Below are 19,258 nucleotides of genomic sequence, written 5' to 3' on the forward strand. Positions count from 1 at the left end.
CGAGCAGGCAACCCCCTCGTCCCTAGACCAGTCCCCTGTTTGAAATTACAATGATAAGAGGAAAATACGAAGAAATCAGAGCAATAATCGAATAATTGCAGAGAAAACCAAACTAATTTCAGAAATTCTTCGGGAAACGTGCATGTGTGTTCTTAGCTATATAGTCCACCACTATGGAGTAAGATTAACACGTCTGATCGTGAAGCTAGCGGGTCCGGGTTCAAATCCTGATTGGGACAAGTTACTTGGTTAGGTTTTTATTGGAGTTTACCCTAAACCCATTAGGAGCAAATGCTAGGTAACTTTCAGCGTTGGACCCTGGACTCATCACTAGAGACCGAATTCTTATGTAATTACATATTGCATTCCTTTCCTTGTAGACTACTGAAAATAACAAAATATGTCGGCGATTTGTGGTTCTGATATGGTTATAATTGAGTTTCAGTTTACATATTTTTACACATTCTTAGTAATATTACATATTTTACATATTATGTAGAGAATGTAACATTTTTATACATATAGAGGCAATTATTGAGTTTTTATTTTTTATTAATTTATTTTTATTTTTCAGAGTAAATGATTGAATTCTTTTTTCATATATACTTGGACATATGTCTTAACGTCCCTGTCCCATTACTCCGATTGGAGAGCCGCCTTTTGTTCTGACTCTAGTACACGATGTTGGTAAAGAGGGAGGACCCGGAACTGACGTCGTTATGTTTTGTTCACAACTATAGAAAATACTTCAATTTCTAAAGCTGGCTTAAGAGAATAGTTATTTTATAAATAAAAAAAAAACAAACAAAACTAGGGATTCCAACTCTTTGTCTGTAAAACATAGTAGTTCGGAGTGCCTCAACTCTATACATTTGCCCTAATGCTTTCTCAGAATCTGGGATGGTCAGATGCGCCGGTCATTTAACTATGTTACAAATTGAAAGTAGGCTCTTAATAATAATATGAGAATTGAGCACAAATGTACAATTACGAGAAGAGTGTCACTGTTCACTAGCGTAAAGTAGGCTATTAGGGAGGGGTTTGGGTCGGGTGTCGGATAAATCAAAATACCATTATGTGTGTCACAGAAAAATATTTTTCTAGGAAATATTAAGGCACAAGAAAAAGAAAGCATAAACTGTGGCAGGGACAAGTTGTATTTGAACACTATACAATGGGGTGGAAATGGCAAGTCACTTTCCAGGCTATATCGTCCCACTTCAACTGACCAGTTAATTTGTAACGACATTTTTGTGAATTTAATGCATTAATAGGCCTAAATAGTGATTTTAAATTACATATTTTATTAATAGTACATATTTAATTACATATTTCGCAGATATTTACTACATTTTTATGTACATATTTCGCACTTTCATATTACTTAAAAATCCGGGGCCTACTTATCACTTTCATCTCAATCAGACACTACATAAACGTAGGAGTTGATAAAGCGTCGTAAAATAGCCAACTAGAAAAAACTTACCTAAGGACCTGGAGCCGGCGACGGGGCTGAGCGGGTAGAAGTCTCCGTGCAGCGGGCAGTGGAAGCCGACCCGCCGCTCCCTACGACGGGCGCGCCGGGTCAGCAGACACAGGCCGACGCCCGCCGCCAGCATGACGGCGCCCACCACGATGCAGGCGGGCCCCAGAACGCGCGAATTGCCCGTGAAGGCGACGCGAGCCGCGTAGTGGTCCGGGCCCTCATCCTGCCCGGGGCCGCGGTACGACGCCGCTGTCAGGACGGCGCCCACCAGGATGAACAGGAAGCCGAAGGCCGGCAGCGCCACCTGGCAGTTGGCAGCCACAACCACGCCGGCCACCATCAGGCCGCCTTCGATCTTCTCGACTCGGAGACGGGAGATCGGCGCCGGACAGCGCAGGCGACTGGCTACGCTCTCGTCCACTACTCCCTCGCTGGGCCTGCAACCAGCACAACACAATATTACACTCAGGACGAACTCAGCCTCGTATCGGGACATATTCGTACTAAAACAATTCGTCCCAAGTTAGAAATTTGTCCTGTCCCACAACAACTCGTACCAGAATTAAATAATAGGTACCTTGATAGTTTGTACCAGATAATAATTGAAGAGTTTAGTGCAAAAACCAGATAAGTCCACTTTTTGGTAAAAAATTAGTTAAAGGATGTATCGTATATAATACGACAGTGTACATCTTTTAGTGCAAGAACCAGAGTACTGTGAACTCATCTGAATGAGGTACGCTTAGTTACCAACAGAGACCTTGGTTGTATTGAAGCAAGAATCAGACTAGTCCTAAACTTGTATATATACTCCTTTGGTTTGAATTGTAAGTTTAGTTTAAATGTAGTTGTTTATGAGTATGAATAAGGGTGTAATTGTATGTCTTATTTGAATTGTTGTATCAGTGAAGCGTGGTGGGTCAGTGAAGTTATGGTTTTACAGTGTAGTGAATAGTTTCGATCAGTGATATATTATAGTGTCAATGAAATGTGTTCTATAGTGTCAGTGAAATGTGTTATATAGTGTCAGTGAAAGGTGTTCTAAAGTGTCAGTGAAATGTGTCATAGTGCCAGTGCAGTGAGTGAAATGAGAGTAAAGTGAGAGATTATTATCTGCACCAATGTGAAACTTACGTTGAGCCTACACATATGTAGGTTGTAATGTAAAATTAGATTCACTTATTAATTAGGTTAGTTTATGTATTATTAATTGTAATTATTGTGTATAATTTTATTGTGTATATAATTGTATTGTGTATATAATTTTATTGTTTATTGTAATTTTATTGTGCATTGTTCATATTGTTTGTACCACTGCCACTGAGTGCTTGTCCGCTTGTAGTGTAAATAAATACATACATATATAGTATAGTATGTAGAATTTTCATTGTATTAATATAATATGATTCGCATGTAAAGGTTTTTAATAGTCTATTATTGATAGTTACCTAATACAATTATGACCAAGTATTGTTTATATTTTATTATTCATGAACTTTACTTAGATAATAATGATCTTTTGCTAATAATATGTCAGATTTCAAATGTTTGGTGCAAAAACCAGTTAAGTCCAATTTTTTTTTCTGAATTTACTCCAAAAGTGTTTTTCCTGGAGTTAACTGGTTCTTGCATCAAATCCCTCAATTAGATTACCCAAATACAGTACCCTTAAATTCAAACATGGTCTTACTACGTCTGAAAAGGGCTATGCTAAATTAATATAGAAATACTTTCTGTATACTAGACATCATGCTGAAGAAAAAAAAAAAAAGGAAAATGGCGATGTGAACGAAGAACTGAATTTTCGGCGCAAGTCAATTTCGCCGTTAACATCCAGGAGATGCTCAAAGTCACCAACCATACCTTGTCCCTTCCTGAATTTTTCGCCATTAGCTACTCACCATAGCTTTCTTTATCAACACTGTTTACTATTAGAGAGAAATAAATATTTAAGTACATCTCATGCTATATCAATAACTATAATATGATTCAAGAAGAACCAGTACCAGCACTTCTTACCTTGTGGTCTTGGAGCCTCGAATTTTCGCGGACACAATGCAACATTCCCTTTGATGAAAGTGGTACCGTGCATAAATAAATGCTAGATTATGGGATTTTACCTTCCTGAATCTTTCGCCAACCATTGCTTTTGGGTCGGACATGACAAAAATGAACAATCGCTTTGCAGCTAATAATACAATCAGAAAGCGAACATAATTTATAGGTGAAGGATGGATAGAACACAGAAAAACTCTCTTCGGCACCAGGATCCGAACCCGAGTTTTCAGCTCTACGTGCTGACGCTTTATCCACTAAGCCACACCGGATTCCAGTCCGGTTCTATCTCACAGTTTTCCCTTTGGTGGTCTACCCTCATGTACTATGTCACAGAATATGTGACAGTGGCACAATGCCCAACGCACTATGTACAGAGGTGCACTCATTACGAGTGACTAAATGGCCGGGATCCGACGGGATGAGCGCCGTCTTGAATCAGTAAGTGATTACTTACGCATATCATATTATGATGTACCAAAGTAGGTCTTATATATATATATATATATATATATATATATATATATATATATATATATATATATATATGATATTTCCGTGCAGGAATTCTGCGTCGCCATATGGTGAAGTATAGATAGAACAGAGAAAATTCTCTCCAGAACCGGGATCCGAACCCGGGTTTTCAGCTCTACGTGCTGAAGCTTTATCCATTAAGCCACACCGGATTCCAGTTCCGATGTCGGATTCAATCCCCTCAGTTTAAGTTCTACCTCTCAGGTTTTCCATTTTTCCACTGGAATTCGATGTGGCTTAGTGGATAAAGCGTCAGTACGTAGAGCTGAAAACCCGGGTTCGGGTCCCAGTGCCGGAGAGAATTTTTCTCTGTTGTATCAATCCTTCATTATAAGGTGACGCAGAATTCATGCACGGAAATATCATACGTACTTCGGTACATCATAATAATTTAATTTATACGGCCTACTATGGTCAACTAGATGAGTATGGCACAATATAAAGAAATCATATGTTATAACGTCACACCCATTTTCAGATGTCTCACAAAGACTTTATACATTCTACAATAAATAAATATTCGAATCATAACATTTACCTTCATTCTCTCTTTAAGGGTTACAGAGTCGAGTTAAATAATAAAAATTATGGCGGTTTTTCTCCATTAATGTTTACATATCATCAGGAAGTAGTACAAATACTTCCATTGTTTTAAAATTATTAATTACAGTATCTTGCCACTCAACACATCCTTCACCACTGAATACGTCGATTTCTCAGTCCTTTGGTTTCTGTCCATTTACGACTCAAAATTACTTTAATCGCTTGTGAACTGTACAGAGGTCCGTCTTGCGTTACAATATTTGTCTGCGCAAGCAAATACTCGCATACGAGCCTTACTAAGACTGTGATGTTGGTCACCTTCAAACATTCAATGGTCCACTATGATTATCAGTGTCAGAATATACTGGTATACCGAAACAGAGTAGGCGGTCTGAAATGTCTTGTAAAGGGTTCTATCGCTCCCAACTTTACTTTATTTCCGATGAAAGTCATGGAAAACTTTCCATCGTCCATTAAAAATTCATCGCTCACAGATGGATTTGAACCCACAAATGGCGAAAGTGGTACTCAGAACTGTCTAAGACGACCTCGTGTTACTTACCGAGCGACAGAAAGCATTCATGGACAGATTTGCAGTTAGCAGATGCTAATTCTCATATTTAAAGAGTATTGAATGTATTCGTCCTTGCCTTTGAGACCCAGTTACGTTGAGTTTTCCGTAATGAAAAGTACCGAGAGCGCCAATAAAATATGAACGATTGTAATCATTAATAAATAACCTTGAACTAATTTGATATATTTCAAATTTTTACTGCACATATTTAAAGATAGGGCGTAGGAGATTCATGCACGATGGAAAACATTTTCAAAATTACCACCGCGAATAGCAATACAATGACTTAAACGTTCTTTAAAATTATCAATAACTCTCGGGCACATGTCAATGAAGTTCTCCATATTTCTTTTCAGCTCACAAATAGTTCCAAAACTGTTAAAACCATGTTAACATAAACATCCAACCTTGCTTTGCGTTCTTCAACAAAACTATGAACAAATGACTAATAGCTTTTCAATATTAACAAAATAAAATCGTTCATATTTTATTGGCGCTCTCTGTAATTATACATCACAGGGTTATTCAAGATGACAGTGAAATATTTAATTACAATATAGGCAACACTTACATAATATTTTGGGATAGGAAATCTGTGATCCACAAAGTTCATTTCTCCCAAAAGAACATTAAAGTTGAGTTTCCTGGAAATTATGCAACACCACTTGCAATTTTCCATTCGTTTGTCAGGTGATTTGTCATTCTAACGGTATGAAGTAGTGCTATGTTTTGACAGTGTTTTGTTATGATTCAGTGTAACAAAGTATGTCCAAAGAGACTGGATTTGTAAGTTATATTTTAACATTACAGCATAATTTATGTTCTTGTGAGAGGAGTAAGGTAAAATGAGTGTAGTTGTTGGATGTGATGTAAATAATACAGTGGCGCACCATGGAGTATCCCCGACTCATGAACAAGAAAAGAGCAGAAAGACAATTTATCAGCTGACAAATGAAGGTCAAAATGCAGAAGTTACCTATCTGTTAAAAAATATAATATCCCTAGTTTAATAGCCTTGATGCTTCACCAATCACTCATTTCCTGTCTTAAAATATCTTGCAGTTGTCATTTGTACTATAATAAAATATTGCGCTGTTATTCTGAACCACTCCGTATAACAAAAGGGAAAATCAATCATTCATTATCCATCTTAAATATTCTGCACTTGTCATTTGCACTGTAGTAAACAATTTCACTGTTGTTCTGACTCATTAGGAATCGAATACTTGTGAGAGAGGTTAGGCAGGAAAAAATATATAGGTGAAATTTGCCAATCAGCACATATCTTACAGCATCTATGGACATTTTAATAATGTGGTTATGCAGTGAATACTGTAGCCTTATGTTTGATTATGTTATAAAGAAGCATCATTGAGTTCATCCGAAAATCCGACTCATACTAGGTACTAGAATAAACGAAAAGCCTCGTTTGCGGAAAAAAAAGACATACTGGAGCCAGTACCTAAACAAAAACTGATATCTTTGTGTAACAACATGGATAAAATACCATTATTCGCGAAGAACTATTTCGCGCACGTATATTCCTCTTGAATCAACTTACAGATACTGAATAAGAACAATATTCGTCATGTTTTAGGAGAGTCTCATGCAGACGGACGGACTTCTGGAATGCCGAAAATGTCTCCGGTATCAGAAATGATGAAATGATACACTTATGTGTATACAGGGTTGTTTCCGATCTCTGATAACGAATATGAATGACGTCATGTGACTCAGGAATCACACCGACAGCTGAATTGCGGTGAGAGGTGACAGATCACTAGTGAGTGATTTTATAATCAGAGTGCACGGTGTATCACAGTAGCAATGCCCAAGAAAATAGAGTCTTTCTGGGAGGGGTACATAACAACCCTATCCGATGCCAAGTACAGTTACGTGAAAATCATAGGACCCTGCAAAAAAACGTGGTTTCGTTATTTCCAAGAAAGGCATCTTGTGTGTACCTAATAAGACTGGCAAAGCTCGGATGGGATTAATTCCAGAGTGGAAAAAGCAAGCAAATCCACCCGCCGTATCCTACAAGATGATGCAAATTAATTCCATTCGAGCTTTACCCCTTATTAAGTATATAGAAGATGCCTTTCTTGGAAATAACAAAACTTCGTTTATTGCAGGTTTCTTTTATTTTCACTTAACTGTATTTGGCATTGGAAAGAGTCGTAATGTACCCCTCCCAAAAAGGCTCGATTTTCTTGGGAATTTCTGCTGTGAGCCGCCGTGCACTCTGACTATGAGATCACTCACTACTGGTCTGTCACCTCACGTTACAGTTCAGCTGTCGTGTGACTCCTGACGCACATGATGTCATTCAAATTCGTTATAAGAGATCGGAAACATCTCTGTAGGAATCCCGTTACCGAATTTATACAGCACTATGGTGCTTTCCCTATATTCGTCTGAATTACGAGTCGGGAAAGCAGAAGATTTTGCTAGTGTCTTTTTTTACGTTTTCATGTGAACAGTAATTAGTTCTTGATTCCGCCGCCTTTATTCGATCGTTAGGCAAGCTGTGGTAGAGTAAATTTTTTGTATGTCTAACAGAATACAGTACCGAATTCTTCTGTTTTAAATTAATTAATATACAAACGTGTTGAGAATTATGAAAATGTGCCCGATATTTTTTATTTCACTCTGTAGGCTATATAAGAGCTGCTGTTGATCGGCGAATCGCGTGCTCCGTATTGTTTATTCGGCACGTCTTGGAGATCGATTGAAATGCCAGATTCTGCATCTCTCATCTCTTTCGGATATTCACTACGAGGCTGTAAGACACAGAAAGAATCAAGAGAGTGATGAGAATTCTCAATAACAACTCATAAAATAGGAATTGTATCATTTACTCGCGTGTAGCTATCACTATTTCTTACAAGTAAAGGGTAAAGAAAATATTCTGTGACGTTAAGCAGTTGGAATGGTGCCATTATTAAATATAAATCCAGTTAAGACTGACTGCCGAATATTTGTTAAAACAACGTATAATTGGCTTAGGAAGAGTGACACGCACATATTCCAGGAAAAAATTTGTGTAATACTTTTCAGTTTGTTGAATGGATTTTCAAAACTAAATTTCCCTTAAAACATTTTTAAGGTAATTCAAAAATAGACAAATTGATGGTTACGTAGCAGCAGCAGGAGTAATAATAATAATAATAATAATAATAATAATAATAATAATAATAATAATAGTAATAATAATAATAATAATAATAATAGTTTCCATGAATTAGGCCCGGAGGCCTGTTACGGTTTCGAAGGAATCAGGGCAGCACTTCTTTGGACATAAAATATGACTTATGAATGTACTGTAAATTAATATAAATGAGTTGGGTAAAACATGAGAGAGATTCGTTTAGAGACTATAAAGTAAACAAACGAAGCAGGATGTTCATTTGTATTTGCCTTTTACTGGATGAGAGGTTTTTATTTTATCTGTGTTATAAACGATTATGAAAAAAATGGCTCCTGCATTCACATCAAGCAATGCCACACAAAAATTATTTTTATAATAAAAATATCAAGTATTCAGCTTAAAAATGTATTTTTAGTGAATATATGAAATATAAGTCTATTATACACGAACATAAAGTAACGTTCACCATAGTGATACCATTATGTGCGTACCTATTCGTTTGTTTGCTTTGTATTACATTAATATTTTTTTATGGTTATGCAGAGATTCTGACTGCGCGTGAACCGAGCTGACTGATTAGTAATTATACAATAAATTAATTAAAACGTTTAATATAAGTGGACCTAGTAAATTAATTCCCTGCCGTGTCTATCTCAAGCAATATTCTGTGCCGCAAGGCAAACCCAAAATATTAGGTTAGGTTAATGAATTAAATTAAAATATCTTTAGAAGTTCCACAATTTTCAGATTGTAAACTACTCCTGTTGAATGAAATGCGATCCTTAAGAGACTTGGGAAAAATTAATAATATTATCGGAATTTATTAAATTCACTGTTTTCTTTTGTGCACTCTCTTCTCTTCACTATAGTATCCGATCCCAGAGATTCATGTAGAAGTGTATAATTTAAGAGATGTTTCGACAATAGTAAATTTGCTGGTATGAATTATAATAATTGTTTGAAAATAATATACAGGATGTATCAAAAGGTCAGGTCAGTTCTTAAGGAGGTGATTCAGGACCTTATTTGCAACAAAAAATCTTAATATACCTTTTGAATATTCATCCTCGTTTCCGAATATCACTTACCGTATCTATCCCCATTTGAGTTCACACCTTCTGCTTGTCAGTTGTCTAGAGCAGATGCTCAGAATGACCCCTTCTCGCACGAGCACACACTTCAGCATGCCGTCTGCCCTCTCGCTGCACATTATCCAATCCGTGCTGGTGTATCTCCATTGCAGTCGTGTTAATCTCTGCAACGAGCTCTTACCTGCTTGCCATCTGCGTCTGGTACACTTTCTCCTTCATGCAGCCCCAGAGAAAGAAGTCCAATGGTGTTAGGTCTAGGACCGGGCTGACCAGGCAACTATAGTATCAATAGACGATGCTCCAACACATTTCAGACTTCCAGTATGCAAATTGTTAGATCACCATTTTCCAGGTAGATGGATTAGAAGGGGTGGTCCCATTGCCTGGTCAGCCCGGTCCCCAGACCGAACACCATTGAACTTCTTGCTCTGGGGCTGCATGAAGGAGAAAGTGTATCAAACGGAGATGGCAAGCAGGGAAGAGCTCGTTGCAAAGATCAACACGGCTGCAATGGAGATACACCAGCACGGATTGGATAATGTGCAGCGAGAGGTCAGACGGCGTGCTGAAGCGTGTGTTCGTGCGAGAGGGGGGCAGTTTGAGCATCTGCTATAGACAGCTGACAATAATTGAAGACCTCCCTCAAAGAAGGTTGTATATCATACAATTTTTCATATGATATACAACCTTCTTTGAGGGAGGTCTTCAATTATCTACCTTCTCTCAAGCAGATAAGTCCATTAGGTGTGGAATCAAATGGAGATAGACACGGTACGTGATATTCGTGCAACTCGAAAACGGGGATTAATATTGAAAAAATGTATTAGGATTTTTTGTTGCAAATAAGGTTGTGAATCACCTCCTTAAGGACTGACCTGACCTTTTGTTACACCCTGTATACCAAATGGTTTTCACAGTCGAAGTGCACAATGATCTAATTCTAACAAGAACTGTGTGTATGTATTCTTAGTTTTGCAAGAATTACTCACAGATACTGGTAGGTAACTGGGTTTTCTGCGTTGTTGACACAAGCAAAGATATTTAAATACAAAACATATGAATCAGCAACTTTCTCTTTCCCACAATAATTACAATGTTGTACTGCCCTGAAAGAAATGATCTTAAGTCTTACCGTATTCTCCTTAGAATGAACAAAACCTTACTTTGAAAATTGGAACTTCTGGGAAGCATATGGTAACAAGAGTACACAACACATACCACAATATAGTCTTCACCAGATTCCTGACTGCTGAGGAAGCTAAAATGATATTTTTAAAAGAACAAGGTAATCAGGAACGAGATCTGGAATATTTCCTCCCTATGGAATAGATATCAAAGCTTAAATGGAACATACCAACACATGTGGTTCTCCCCACATATTGTCTTGGGCTTCTCCTTCGGATACACCGAATCGAACTTCATGGTTACTATGGTAACGCGCACTAGTTTCTTTTTAATCACTTATGAAATACACAAAAACACACACACACATCTTCCTCGATGAAGGCCAGGTGGTCCATACTGTTCCGCTTTATCCGGAGGTCACTTGCTAATTGGGTCATCTTGTTTCCCCATCAGTTGGCGACAGCAAAAAGTAGGTGGAGTGGGTATATATGTGTTTCGTCCTCAATTTCTCATCATTAATTAACACTCGACTTCTTCTAAGTAAAATACCCGTGGACAAATTCGCCGTTTCTCACATGAAGTCTCGTAAGATACGAGAGAAAGACCGTGCAACAATACCGAGCACAGTCTTTTGTTCCTTGATCTGAAATATACACACCAAAGCTTTAATTAGGTGTTGAATATTAAAGAGCCATACTCCAGAGTCCTTTTACTCATAGGCGAATACAGAGAAAAGAGTTCCTAATTGTTGAACAACAGTCAGCTGAAGGGATTCACACGTCTAAGTGAAACTGAAGTGGGACGAACTTCACACACAGAAATGTCTCGCTGCTTCTAACATATTCACACGACAGCTGTCTCTCACCAACAGTCAAGCTGAACGTTTTACTGGGTTCTAAATGTCAGTTAAGTTTAAAAAACAACTACGTTTTTAATTGTACAGTGTAATGTTCGGTGGTGATGTATTAGAGAGTGAAATGATGGAGGCCGCAGAATATTTTGAAGTATTAACTAAAATCCTTGCAGATCAACTGCGTAACAACACGAACGACTTAGCTCAGTAAGAATACTAAATTAAAATAACCGCACAAAGTATAATAAAAACAATATAATAATATACAGACAGCCCTCGACTTAGTAGAACTACAGATGCTACGATGCCAGTATGGTAGCATATTTGTAGTAATGCAAGTTACACTAAAGAATATTATACTACAATAAACATACTGATGTATATAATAATAATAATAATAATAATAATAATAATAATAATAATAATAATAATAATAATAATAATGAGACTTAGGATCCGGAACCAATGTACGCACAATTTGACTATAGAGTTCCTTGAACATAGTAGACAGACATACTGTGAATGTAAACAACGACGTCAATGTGCTGCGTTATATTCTACTGTTAATAGTACAATCTAGTGACGGTGGAAAATGAGGTAGGATACATACTTCACAAGTTTCCATGTCCCTCGGCGACATTGAAGTCGTTAGCGTTACAATGAACAACCATGTAGTACATACTTGCAATTAGTTTGCTATAAATTGAAAATGCAGTGTGATGACCTGAGTTCGTTTCGTAGGGAGATAGGGAAAGATACTGTACCTCTGGTCAGGAACCGGATTGTACAGTAACGCACAGGTAAACAAAACTCACCGCGCCACCTCACTCTATCTATACTCCGTTGCACTGTTAACTTCACTTCATTCTTTAGTTGTCTCGGATCCTAGGAATAATAATAATAATAATAATAATAATAATAATAATAATAATAATCCGTGGAGCTAGAGTCCATCAAAGGGTCCAGATTGACCAGCCGGCTGTTGGCCTCACGTCCACATGCCGAAGCAGAGGTGGACGATCATCCAACCAAAATGGAGATATCGTGAAGTTAGCACGATGATCCCTCAGCTGTTATAGATGGCTTTCGTGACTTATTGTAGCTCCCCAAGTGCATCAGGATGTTGGGTGAAACCGGCCCCATACAATGGCGATAATAATAATAATAATAATAATAATAATAATAATAATAATAATAATAATGCAAATTCTCAGAACATACTTTAAATCGTAATTTAATAAAGAAAACATTTTTATAACAAAGCGATTTAATTCCATGTGCTACATTCTCTAATAAATAGACTCTTAAATTCTGGCTATGAATAAAATCTTGCAACAATTCAAAACAAATCGTCTTGCACAGACAAGCAGACAACATACCTAAAATTATTTTCCCGTTATAGTGGATGTGATAAACGTATTTTCGTGAAAATATCGAAATATATTTATTTGCAGTGTGGGAACTTACATTTTCTATAACGCGAAAGCGAGAAATAAGAAAGGGCATAGTTATACATCTTGAATGACAGAATAAAATCTAGTCAATAATAATGCACTACATAAGATAGAAGTGAGAATACGTAATAGATAATTAATGTTGAAAGTAACTGAAGTGACAAATTGCAGATACAATGAATACTCTGTCTCTTTCTTGCAAATAAGTTAACTTCTTAATTTTCTCTCGGTTGGCTTGGAAGTGGCAGATCTATCATCAAGCTTACTGATTGCCAGCGCACCGCTTTCAATAGTTGTTTCAAGATAACGGAGATGATAATATACATTGCATGGCTGGGAAAAGCTACCAACTAAAATTATTATACCGAAATATGAACAAAAATATTTTAACAAGGCTGCCTACTATTATTTTAATGTAATGAAAGATCTGAAATATCTATCGAGGTTATAGAACTTCTCTATTTTCATCTATAATTATCTCCTCGCACCTTCATCTCTATCACAAGAAATTTTCTAGCGAGGAGTCTCGTTGCAATGAATATAACAGCAATTCTGTTTAGTTAAAATGACGATGCTAAAATGAATAATATTATAACAGTAAATATAGAGAAAAACATTTTCAGCAAAGCCTTTCTGTTACATGTTACTAAAGTATGAGAATGTTTTACTTCGTGACGTCAGGTGGAAGGTGTTTCGTTGTACTGGTTTACATAATGGAAAAAGGCTTTAATGGAGGATCGCAATATCCCGCAACACAGAGAGGAAAAGTCTTCATTGTTTCATAAAGACAAAATTAGACTGGAAACATTACTAAATCAAGCCTTTCCCAGGATCTCTAGAGAACGCTTTACTTCTGTCGGATATGAGATGAAACGGACAGATTCAGAATAGCCAATTCATAGGTATGGTGGATGAATCTACCTAATCCATACTTTATTACGACTTCTTGAAAAGTTTATTAAAAGCTATAGCATAGCTTATTTCCGTTCTCAGAGGCCGAGTGCTCAATATTGCAGATTCAAACCTTGCCGAGCATGTCTTCCTACTTCAGTGAATTATAGTCGGACGTGACGTATGCTTGATTTACGGCGTGAAAAATAACCGCCCCTGAATGACAGAGTTTCGGGCAAATTATAGGCCTACTCCAGTATTCAGTTTTCCAATTATCAACAACGGTTAACATTCCACAATCGGGGATAGAAAAATGTTCCAAGTCCATCCACTTTGGAAATACAATTCGATTGATAAAGGAGGTTAATGCAAATCTGGCTTTCAGGTAGTAGCTCCCTGTAAAGCAGGTTTGAATAATTTCAAGGAAAAATTGTTCCGGGGCCGGGTATCGATCCCGGGACCCTTCGCTTAGCGCGCGAACGCTCTACCGACTGAGCTACCCCAGGAACTATAGACGACACCGTCACAATTTTTTTTCTCCTTTATATACACACAACTCAAATGAGCTGACAAGACGCCAGAACTCAATTATGAGTGCACACAAAATGCTGTGTGACTTAAATTGTGGCTTTCTGTTAACGTACCTCCAGTAACGAATGTATTATGCAAATCTGGCTTTCAGGTAGTATCTCCCTGTAAAACAGGTTTGAATAATTTCAAGGAAAAATTGTTCCGGGGCCGGGTATCGACCCCGGGACCCTTCGCTTAGCGCGCGAACGCTCTAGCTACCCCATGAACTATACACGACACCGTCACAATTTAAGTCACACAGCATTTGTGTGCACTCATAATTGAGTTCTGGCGTCTTGTCAGCTCATTTGAGTTGTGTGAATATAAAGGAAAAATTGTGACTGTGTCGTGTATATTTCCTCGGGTAGCTCAGCCGGTAGAGCGTTCGCGCGCTAAGCGAAGGGTCCCGGGATCGATACCCGGCCCCGGAACAATTTTTCCTTGAAATTATTCAAAGGAGGTTAAGTTATAAAAATGAGTTTAGAAATAAATGTAAATTAAACTTTGAAACCTTATTGAAATAATTTTATACACAAATAAAACACATCAAATGCTAGTATTCTTTCTGTTTTGCACAACCACTTTTAGAATTTAACTTGTGTATTCACCTGAGGAAAAAAATTCAATTTTCACCAGAAAATAACTTAACTCCCTTTACCCAAACACCATCGAATTCATCTTTGCCAGATTATTAGCAGAATTCAGGCAAGTAATTGTTGAACACGCCCAGAGGCCGTGGTAAATTTTGAGATTTCAAAGTTCATGGCCTGTATGAAATCATAATATGGATGTAAAGGTTCTGAAATTTCTGCAAGATTCTGAAAAAATGGCGGGACAATGTCTCCAAGAAGTTTATAATTTTTCTAACTCAAGTGCTAATGAAAAAGTTCCTTGTGTTTTGAAGCTATTTCTCACACGCTGTTAGCATATGAATAAGTGATCACTCATAAAGACAAGGTACTTTATCAATCTCATGTTTTGTTACTCGTGTCTAGTAGCTATTTGTAGCTTTTCTCAGCAACGACGTGTGTCCTGTATGACAATACTAGATGATCGAAATTTTCCACTGGTCGAAACGAGTTTGTGTACATTGTACTGAAATTATCACAATGTCCTTCACTTGTTTGCTGTAGCGCTTATTTGTTTGAGCGATGTTACATGAACAAATATGTCACAGTTCATAAATTTATTTGATTTGAATTTGATTTCATTACTCTAATGGAAGTTCATTCAAAATCAATTACTAAATTTGTATCCTGACATCCCGACATTGTTTCCAATAGTTCGTAGTCATCTGGATTCCGTTCAACATTGTAAACAAACTAGAACTCTTGATAGAAAGTCAAAAGTTACAACTCTGTATCCGAAAACTGCTGTAATAAGACTTATTCATTAATTGCTTGTAGAACATTGCATCAAATACAGAGAACTTTCTATGTGTTATCTCCTGGAAAGCGTTCTGGCATTTTAATTGGTTATTTAATAATAATTGCGTTGTTATTTAGCGTTGATGGAATATTTGATATTTTTTTAGTTGGTTATTTAACGACGCTGTATCAACTACTAGGTTATTTAGCGTCGATGAAATTGGTGATAGCGAGATGAAGCCGAGGACTCGCCATAGAGTACCTGACATTCACCTTACGGTTGGGGAAAATCTCGGAAAAAACGCAACTAGGTAATAAGCCCAAGCGAGAATCGAACTCGCGTCCGAACGCAACTTCAGACCGGCAGGCAAGCGCTTTAACCGATTGAGCCACGCCAATGGCTAATATTTGATAGAGGGACGGTATTTTGGCGAGGAGATCTCGGGATGGAATTACCTGAAATTCGCCTTACAGTTGGAGAGAATCTCGGGGAAAAAATTAGACTGTGCTACTACACGTTTCACTCCTAGTTCCATTTCTTCGCCGTATACTGTACCTTTCTAGAAATTCCATAGACTGTTTCATAACAAGAATTTTTAACTAACAGATTACATAGTATATTTAAATGAGTGAAATACTCGTACTTTACTGAATAATTTATTTTGGAATCTTACAAAGAATAATAGACCTATAACTTGATTATTGAATTCAATCTCTATATTGATAAAACATGAAAAGGCATCATCCAGTAGCCACTATTGTTAGTACACTGGGCTGCAAAAGAAATGCCTAGTCGAAGTCGCTATCGATTTGAAATATTATCGTGTTACGAGGGCTTCGCTTAGTAAACAATAGACATATATACAGAAGGCATTTCATATAGCCTAACTATTTTTGCTTCGTTATCATTACATCATTCAGCTTGTTCGTGTATGTCTTCAATAAACTGGAAACAAACTATACACTTTATGTTTATATCTATATTAATAATAAATCTGTAGCAGAAATTTTTCTGGTAATTTTCGATTTTCCAAAAATAATTGGTCCTAACATATATAATTAACCGCCCTGAAACCGAAAATCGCTTTTTTGAAATTTTTGTTTGTATGTCTGTCTGTCTGTCTAGATGTTTGTTACCTTTTCACGCGATAATGGCTAAACCGATTTATATGAAAATTGGAATATAAATTAAGTTCGTTGTAACTTAGAATTCAGGCTATATGACATTCAAAATATTTTATTTAAAAGGGGGGTTATAAGGGGACTTGAATTAAATAAATCGAAATATCTCCCTTATTATTAATTTTCATGAAAAATATTACATGACAAAAGTTTCTTTAAAATAATTTCCGATAAGTTTTATTCTATGCAAAATTTTGATAGGACTGATATTTAATGAGATAAGTGAGTTTCAAAATTACAATAACAACGCCATCTATGGCGGTGTAATGAAATAAAAAACAAATGACTTCGTCTATAAGGGGCCTTGGACAACAAAAATCGAAAGCTACGAAACATAGCCTACAGAGAATGTTTCTGTGTTTGTATGAAGTAATATCGGAAGCTAAATTAACCGATTTGTATAATTAATTATTAAATTCACCATTGGAAAGTGTAGTTTCTCTAGATGGACATAATGCTATAATGTTATTACAGTAACGTCTGAGTGAATCGAGGACAGGTAAGATTAAAATAGCTTCTTATGCACAGAAAACTTGATAGGCTATTTTGTACATTCGTGTATCTCCTAAAATAATTTTTATGACCAAATGAATGGTCTCTGGATCAAAATGATCGAATTTTATTTTTTTTTAATACGATTTAAATTGAGTAACATATTAAACGATTTATCCTTCTATCAAACACGAATGGGTCAAATGTACTATTTTAATTATATATGGTAATTACTTTATACTTATTTCTAACGGGTGCAGCAGAGCGCATGGGTACGGCTAGTTTATAATAAAATTGATACTTTTTTGTTAATACAATATGAAACTTAACTGGCCTTAATATATCGATTGTAACAATGACAGCATCCAACGATAATAAGGCTGTGAAAAACAATACAATATAAACTGCAGTTACACTATTTTCGTGTAGCATTCTTATTAATGTTTTAAAATAAAAGAATATGAATAATTTAAAATCAATTCATATTAAATAATAACGTGAATATATTATAAAAAGTCGTATATTTATGTTTTTAAAAAACTAATTTAAGGAAAATAGCTTTCCACCTCGCCATGTTTTGCTAAAGCCCTCGGAAAACGATATAATTTCGTATCTATATTTATTTGCAGCCCTGTGTACTAATAGTTTTACGTGAGTTTGCTTTTATGTAATAAAACTACTATAAAATATAATTATATCGATGTTTATCAATGGATATTAAAATTCAAAAGATGTTTTAAATGGCACGGCAGGCAGGGATATGAAATTGAAATTGTTGAAATGTTAACAGCAATGTAATATTCCGTTACACAAAATATAGACGTCTCTGACGTAGTAATTGATTCGATTATTATCGATTGTTGCATCCACGGCTCCTTTTAATATAATGCAGCGTTAACATCGCTGCCGAGCTTAAACTCCGTGGAGAGTTCGCAGCAACTAAATTAATTTACTTCCTAATTAAAACGTTTATGACGTAATACCAACAATATCGTCAGCAATATCAAAACAAAAGACGGGCTTATAATTCCCTGGTTTCGTGTACTTAAATAGCTCTCTCTTCTTCTTTCGTCATATTTTGTTCTCGAGACGTGTTTTCATTTCCCTCAAACAGCTCTTGTCATTACAACGAGGAGGGGAAGCAAAGAGTTCCGTTAGACCCGTCTTGTTAAACAGATAAAAATTTAATGTCCTGATTTTACTAAAGAAGGGTCTTACATATTTCAAACGCAATCTCTGAAATAGTATTGATTAGGTTACGTTACGAAACAGCGGTTGAAGGTTACAGTCATGTTTAAATCATGTATTCATTTGTTTCACGAAGGAAATCTGACGGGTATCATTATGCTCTTTTATTCAAATAATATATTTAACAGCAGGGAACACGCATTATATTCTATCTTTAAATAGATTCTAGGATCCTTAATTAGTACACGATTTAATCAAGTGATTGTGAATTGTAAATAAGGCGTCTAAAAGCACATGTGACCTCACAGCATACATTCAGCTCTCTGCAGGTACAGTCGATCAGAGTCTGTGTGATTATATCGAGGTATTTTGTAAAGTTGTACGACGTATGGCCCTACGTTGTGTCGTGCAAGTGTTCGTACGACTATTTTAATATTTCTTGAAAGATTAAACTAATTCCAAATAATTCAGCCTCGGACTCATTTCACCGGCATTATCACCTTCATCTCATTCAGACGCTAAATAACCTGAGATGTTGATACAGCGTCGTAAAATAACCTACTTTCTACTGAAAGAAAATGCTGTTCTTTGTAGTAACCTGCTTGATAGCCTTCCCTCGATTTTCTGTAGGCTTATTCGGACTGAATAGAATAGCATTACATCTTTGACTTCAAATATACACGACATGGGTTTCCATTGTGA

At 36.5% G+C, this 19,258-nt stretch overlaps 1 protein-coding gene and 1 non-coding gene across 7 annotated transcripts in view; both read right to left on the reverse strand.

Moving 5' to 3' along the window:
* LOC138703585 (mucin-6-like) overlaps window positions 1-19,258 on the reverse strand; it is a 454,211-nt gene that overhangs the window by 40,582 nt on the left and 394,371 nt on the right. For 5 of the 6 annotated variants that reach the window (XM_069831585.1, XM_069831584.1, XM_069831588.1 and 2 more), the window contains one exon: window positions 1,487-1,923. In XM_069831585.1, coding sequence (XP_069687686.1) covers window positions 1,487-1,923 — 437 coding nt within the window. Of the gene's footprint in view, window positions 1-1,486; window positions 1,924-10,788; window positions 11,203-19,258 lie in introns of all 6 variants that reach the window. The other variant, XM_069831586.1, reaches the window with a different exon arrangement.
* Window positions 14,191-14,264, reverse strand: TRNAS-GCU (transfer RNA serine (anticodon GCU)). Its single transcript has one exon. It is a non-coding gene; the product is annotated as a tRNA-Ser (tRNA).

This window comes from Periplaneta americana, chromosome 7, assembly GCF_040183065.1.
Source record: "Periplaneta americana isolate PAMFEO1 chromosome 7, P.americana_PAMFEO1_priV1, whole genome shotgun sequence".
Classification (NCBI taxonomy): domain Eukaryota; kingdom Metazoa; phylum Arthropoda; class Insecta; order Blattodea; family Blattidae; genus Periplaneta; species Periplaneta americana.